At 42.4% G+C, this 7,145-nt stretch overlaps 1 protein-coding gene across 1 annotated transcript; it reads right to left on the reverse strand.

The window, feature by feature from the left end:
• Nucleotides 1–272: 272 nt before the first annotated feature.
• Nucleotides 273–6,039, reverse strand: LOC139392727 (protein RIC-3). The gene is made up of 6 exons (XM_071140927.1): nucleotides 5,631–6,039; nucleotides 5,106–5,338; nucleotides 4,773–4,845; nucleotides 4,518–4,608; nucleotides 3,872–3,981; nucleotides 273–2,549 (listed from the first exon to the last, which is right to left on the reverse strand). The coding sequence occupies exons 1-6, from the start codon at nucleotides 5,767–5,769 to the stop codon at nucleotides 2,245–2,247; spliced, it is 951 nt and encodes a 316-aa protein (XP_070997028.1). The 5' UTR covers nucleotides 5,770–6,039; the 3' UTR covers nucleotides 273–2,244.
• Nucleotides 6,040–7,145: the final 1,106 nt, after the last annotated feature.

A 7,145-nucleotide genomic window follows, 5' to 3' on the forward strand; every position in this document is an offset into this window, starting at 1 on the left:
ACCATCTACTGCATCTTGCCTATGCCGTTCTGTACCATCACTCATTCATATATCTTTATGTACATATTCTTTATCTCTTTACACTTGTGTGTATAAGGTAGTAGTTGTGGAATTGTTAGGTTAGATTACTCGTTGGTTATTACTGCATTGTCGGAACTAGAAGCACAAGCATGTCGCTACACTCGCATTAACATCTGCTAACCATGTGCATGTGACAAATAAAATTTGATTTGAAATCCAATCAATCCATCAAATAGATTCATGAAATGGAGTAAATATTCACACAAAAAGGGTTGCCACATAGCACCTTTATTTTCTAGTAAGGAGTGGAACATTGTCTCCCATCTTTCAACATTCCTCAGTTATGCCCAAGAGCACAGCTACGCAAAATAAATAGAGTTAGCCGAACAAATGACCTCTCAAACAGGAGACAAACATCGCAGTGTTTCTATAGTTTCCAGATGTATGAATTGTGTGTTCGCTCAACATTTGCTCCAAAGCTATAGTTATCACAAGACAAGATATTTGTCAGTGTTTTGAAAAGTCTTGTGGTGCAGCATTTCTACACAAACGTGATGATTTGATTGCTGGTACAGTATTACTACACAGATCATGTCACCATATTCCCTACTTTTGACCAGAGGCCTACTATATAGGGAATAGGTAGGGTGCAATTTAAGACAAAACCAATGAGATAATTTGATTTCTGTTCTATCCTGTAGTTTCACTGGGTTGGTTCTAACCAGAGGCTAACTTCTGTGTTAACTACAGTCAACGATAGATCACATAAAATAATTAAAAAGGAAACAAATATAAAACAGAGCAGAATGCATGTTTGTGTTGGCTAAATACACATATCGTGCTTAATCTGAACTACATAACTAGACAAACACAAATTAATTCAGACCAGGGCTCTCCAACTCTGCTCCTGAAGAGCTACCCTCCTGTAGGTTCCCACAAACCCCTTATAACTAACTGGATTCCCCTTATCAACCAGCTAATTATTAGGAACACGTGTGCTAGATTAGGGTTGGAGAGAAACCCAGTGGACAGTAGCTCTCCAGGAACAGGATTATAGAGAAACCCAGTGGACAGTAGCTCTCCAGGAACAGGGTTATAGAGAAACCCAGTGGACAGTAGCTCTCCAGGAACAGGGTTATAGAGAAACCCACTGGACTGTAACTCTCCAGGAACAGGGTTATAGAGAAACCCAGTGGACAGTAGCTCTCCAGGAACAGGGTTATAGAGAAACCCAGTGGACAGTAGCTCTCCAGGAACGGGGTTATAGAGAAACCCAGTGGACAGTAGCTCTCCAGGAACAGGGTAATAGAGAAACCCAGTGGACAGTAGCTCTCCAGGAACAGGGTTATAGAGAAACCCAGTGGACAGTAGCTCTCCAGGAACAGGGTTATAGAGAAACCCACTGAACAGTAGCTCTCCAGGAACAGGGTTGGAGAGGCATGATTTAGACTATGTCATCAACACATTCATGATTGTCCTGCATCTCCCTCTAGTAAGAGAACTCATGCAGTTTTATCCACCAGGACATTCAAGATCAGTTGCAGAGAAAAACACATGCATAAGATGTCTGAAAACAAGCAAATCTTACCACAAGCCAAACGTCACAAGCTTGCACTTGTATCTTGTAGACTCGAGTACGTAGTAGAAAAACTAAATGTAGCTATTTATAGTTAACTATGTTTGACATTTTTTATTATTTAGACTATTCTATGACATACGGATGGCAGTTGTAAGATTGCATAACACACTGAGGTCTTGATAGTTAGGGCTGAAATGACCACTTCTAAAAGATGGCAGCATATAATGATGTATAGGGTTTCCAAGCAGCAGTCACGTGATGAAAACACATTTACAGGTGCCTTACATACTAACTAACGTTTGGTTCAAGGATGGAAAACTCAGGCCTCATACTTGGGGCCTGACAAGGAAAACCTCCAGACCTAAGTCAAATGTTATATGGAGTTAGACTTCTGGGGATTTTATTTGTCAGGAGTAAGTCCTAACCCTACACATTGGCCTAGCCAGGGATCTGTTATGCTTTAAGGGATGGAACAGAAGAAAAATAATCACCTTCATCACACACAACCTTGGACTAAATTCTTATTCAACTGCGAGCCAAAAGCAAGAGCATTACTGAACAGACTGCAGTAGTGCCATTAAGAATGAGAAAATACATGTATGGCTTTATTCATGTACAGTTTAAAACAACCCCCTTTTTTCTGTTCATTCCAGCCTGTTGCGTCGTCTGAGCCCAGTTGTAGGCATTTCTTCTAGAATGTTCTGGGCTAGGCCTATGTCCTCAATGTTTGTCTCACAAGAATCCTCCAAGGAGGGCATGTCCTCCTCCTCAGCGTCGGTCACTGAGTGCTCATCCTTGGATTCAGGGTGGTGCTGCCGGTGGACTGGCTCCTCCTCTTTCACCACAACACGTTGATAGTCTTCCGCAGGAGCAACCACCTCTGGCGAGGTGTCGCCGTGGGCTGCCAGAGACTCGATGAGGTCATCCAGGTTCCTCTCGCACTGCGGCTCTGAAAGACGGAAAAGGGAAATGTTGCGACCATACGCCATAGTCACCCCATTTCAGGATGGGTGTGTTTGAGTCATGATGTCAATACTGCTCATGTATGATGGGGTGTGTGACTCTTGCTGCCCAACTCATTTCCCCCAAGACAAATAAAGTTAATTTAATTTTGCACCCCCCAAAAAACTTTCTATACACGTTTGTTCACTGTAAAATAAAAATATATTTTTAAAAAAAGAGTCAGAAAGTTACTTTTTGGAGCTGAATGCCAAACCATTTAGGAGAGAGCGGTGCTCCAACCTGGCCCATTTTTAGATACCATACCAAGAAAACCAGAGTGATATGAAATAGGGAACACGACAGAAAACATTTAAAATTTGTATTTTTTTGTTGCAACGGAAAACAAAATAGTTTACTTTTATCCAGGGGCCTCATTTATCAATTGTGCTGAATTTCAAACTAAATTCTGGGCACGTGGAGATCCTAGAATTTGCATACGCAACAAACTGTGGAGGTGTTGGCAAAATGTTTTAATCTTTTTACAGTGACTTTTTCAAACTAAACAGGCGAGACCCAAACTCTGGCCGCGATTTCCGCAAGATTGACTGTCTATTTGAGAAATGTTAAACTAAGTGCTACAGCCCACACTGCTTCAACACAAAATACCAACTGTTGTTCAATATTTTGTTCATCAATATCTCCTGCCTTGGTATAGGCTCAGAGATGAAATATGTTATGAGGTCACACTCCTGCACGGTAATACTCCATAGCCTACTGTTAAATACTTGAAATAGTCTAGGCTGCTGGTCTATTTCCTGTCAGGAAGCTTGACCTACTGAATGGTAAATATTTGTTGTATAGTAGCAGGAATAAACCATTCATGTCAGAAAAGGACAGATGTCCTGCAATATGATTGAATTGCATAATAAACATACAAGCCCAGTGATCTCCTTACCAACGGAAAATCCGCTTTGTGTTTATCAGCATTGTTAGTAATTACAGTAATTCCGGTGTCACCAAGCAACGCAGCTTCCACAAAATTACAATATTTGCTTGCAATACAATTCTTCAACCACAAGAAGTTGTGTGGAGGCAGAGTCTGAGATGTGTGTGGAGATACACACACTTTCCTGTCGAGGTCAAATATGTAAATACCAACCATAGCGGGAAAACTTGTAGAACGTAAGGTTTAGTCTTTTATTTTTGTCTTTTTTTTGTGTTCTTTTTTACAAACCTTTGATAAATGAAACCCAAAGTAGTCCCTATTTGTCTATATTCTTCCATTTGGTGCCTAATGAACATGTCCCAGCAGGAGGTGGGGCCACATACCTTCAATGTTAAGGGGTGGACAGTCCATGCCTCTCTTCTTCATCAGGTGGCGGATGGACTGGAGTTGGGACATGATCTCGTTCTTCTGTTCCTGGGCCACAGACTTGACACTGGAGAGGAGCGAAATGGCCAGGAGAGAGCGGGGTCACTGAGGACAGAACTCTGGGAAACGCAGTCCCTGACCGGTTGCCCTTCGTAGGTTCAGTTCATAGCTCCAGGGTGAAGTTTCTCTAGGTACAGATCTAGGATCAGCTTCCCCAATCCTAACCTTAACCATTAGTCGGGGAAATGCGAAACAGACTCAAAAATCGACGTCTAGGCCCTAGGGGCCACTTCACCCAACACCCAGTTGATACAGAAATGTGCGTCGGTAAGACACTATCTCCCATTTGGTGCCTGGTCAACACACCCCAGAGTCCCATTACCATAAACGCTCTTAGATTCAGCAGGGTCAATAGTGTCAACAGTTTATCAAGACCATGCAACGTCCCCTAATAACTGCTATTACTACCTGGTCAGGATAAACTGGTCTTAATCACGACAGACATGTATTTAATTACATGGGGTGTTATTTACAGAGCAATATTACACACAAACGGAAGACAAACCGGAGCTCCGTGGTTTATGGGTCAGTTGGCTTACTTACCAACTTGTCAATGGGTCCAGTTGGGTCAGAATGGAGTTGAGCATCTTCTCTGTTTGCGCTAGCCGCTGCTCCAGCTCTGTAAGCTGATTCTCTATGGAAAGAGACAAAGCCACCATGTAAAACAAACAGCTGATTCTCTATGGAAAGTGAAAGCCACCATGTAAAACCATGTAAAAAAGCATCTGCATGATGGGTAAGATGAACAAAGGTATGCAAACAGACCCTTGTGGCACACCACATGGACACAGCACACACCTGTCTCCTCCGACTTCTTGGGACCTTTGGCATCCTTGTTCTTTTGGGCTTGGGAGTCATCTGCAGACTTGATCTTAGAGAGAAGGGAGATATCAAAAGACCGTATGAGCCGTATGTGTGTTTAGTCCACTCAGACTCAGACTGACAGTATTACCATAGTTCACCACAATCACGTTTGCTCTGATTAGCAATCTACTCCAATCCAGCTCTCTCTCTCTCTCTGTCTGTGTAGGCGTTTGCACGCATGCCTGTTTAGATATCCCCAAGCAGCCCCATCACAATCATCACTGCTACAACATTTTTCAGTGGTGGAATTCCTGCTCCAGCCTATACCTTCAGAAATTTGTACGCTGCAAAGAGGCCGACTCCGATGGCGTAGAGCGGCATCAGCGTGAACACGTATCCCTTGTTGCTGTTGATTTTGTATTTGTCACCCTTCATCTCCTGCTCCATCATCACCTTCATCTGCTGCATGTTCTCCAGGGTCTGTGCTTTGCTCATGGAGCCAGCAGTGTTCTTGTTGACCGGCTGCCCTCTCACTGCACCCGGTCCTGGTCCCGGACCCGCTGAGAAATAATATGAGAGAATTAGAAGACGATGGTGATGATTATGATGATGAACAGGCCTATTCATGACATTTGTCTTATTGCGAAAGCATTAAGAAGCTACGATATTGCACACTTTTGCAAATACACATATCTTGTTTTAAATACGTTTGACAATTTTGAACATAGTAAAACGATAGGCTACTAAACAAATATACCATGGCAGGAGCAAAACATTGCTTAGGCTAGGCCTACACAATATGACGGTGCAGTCCCATTGCCAATTCAAAAACTATTTTAAAATTCATGCTACCTTTTCTGTTGTAGCGTGCATCAAAACCTCTTGTTTCCTTCGCTCCGGATCCTACGCCGAACATTCTAGGGAACACCACAAACGCAAACAACACCGCCGTAAATGCGACCACCACTTGCTGGGACGATGAGAAAACCATATCCTTCTGCACCGTAAAGCACCAGAACAGCGACGAAAACAACCGGAGCCTTTGGTCCAGACGTGCAACACCGAATCTTTAGCGTTTCTAGGCTATTACGCAGAAGGGAAACTGACTCATTGCCATTTCAAGCTGAAAACCACGTAAATCTTGTGCTGACTATTGAGGTAAATATGAACCGTGCTGACTGAGGATAAACAGCTGCTTCTTCTTTTTCTTCGTCATCTTCTTCAGGATTTGGTTGACGGATCGCATCCAACTTCTAGCTCTATACACCGCCACCTATTGTACTGGAGTGTGAGGCCAGTCACGGTCTATCTATTCGGATACAAATATATATGCAACATGCAAAGTGTTGGTCCCATGTTTCATGAGCTGAAATAAAAGATCCCAGAAATGTTCCATAAGCACAAAATGTTTCTCAAATTTTGTGCACACATTTGTTTAAAACTCAAAACAGAGGAGGGGTTTCTCCTTTGCCAAGATAATCCATCCACCCGACAGGTATAGCATATCAATAAGCTGATTAAACAACATGATCAATACACTAGTGCACCTTGTGCTGGGGAAAATAAAAGGCCACTCTAAAATGTGCTGTTTTGTCACACAAAACATGCCACAAATGTCTCAAGTTTTGAGGGAGTGTGCAATTGGCATGCTGACTGCGGGAATGTCCACCAGAGATGTTGCCAGATAATTGAAAGTTAATTTCTCTACCATAAGTCGCCTCCAACATCGTTTTAGAGAATTTGTCAGTATGTCCAACCGGCCTCACAACTGCAGACCATGTGTATGGCGTCGTGTGGGTGAGGGGTTTGTGGATGTTGTTAACAAAGTGCACCATGGTGAAGGTGGGGTTAAGGTATGGACAGGCTTAAGCTTATTAAGCAATGGCATTTTATCGATTGCAATTTTGATGCACAGAGGTACCGTGACGAGATCCTGAGGCCCATTGTCGCACTGGTGTAAAGTACTTAAGTAAAAATACTTTCAAGTATTACTTAAGTAGTTTTGGGGGGGTATCTGTACTTTACTATTTATATTTTTACTTAACTACATTTCTAAAGAAATGTACTTTTTACTCCATACATTTTCCCTGACTCCCAAAAGTACTCGTAACATTTTGAATGCTTAGCAGGACAGGAAAGGGGTCCAATTCACACACTTATCAAGAGAACCTCCCTAGTCATCCCTACTGCTCTGATCTGGCGGACTTACTAAACACACTTAATTTGTAAATGATGTCTGAGTGTTGGAGTGTGCCCCTGGCTTTCCAGGAAATAAAAATAACACTAACACTACTGCCATCTGGTATGCTTATTATAAGGAATTTGAAATAATTTGTACTTTTACTTTTGATAATTAAGTATATTTTA

Source organism: Oncorhynchus clarkii, chromosome 33 (genome assembly GCF_045791955.1).
Source record: "Oncorhynchus clarkii lewisi isolate Uvic-CL-2024 chromosome 33, UVic_Ocla_1.0, whole genome shotgun sequence".
NCBI lineage: Eukaryota > Metazoa > Chordata > Actinopteri > Salmoniformes > Salmonidae > Oncorhynchus > Oncorhynchus clarkii.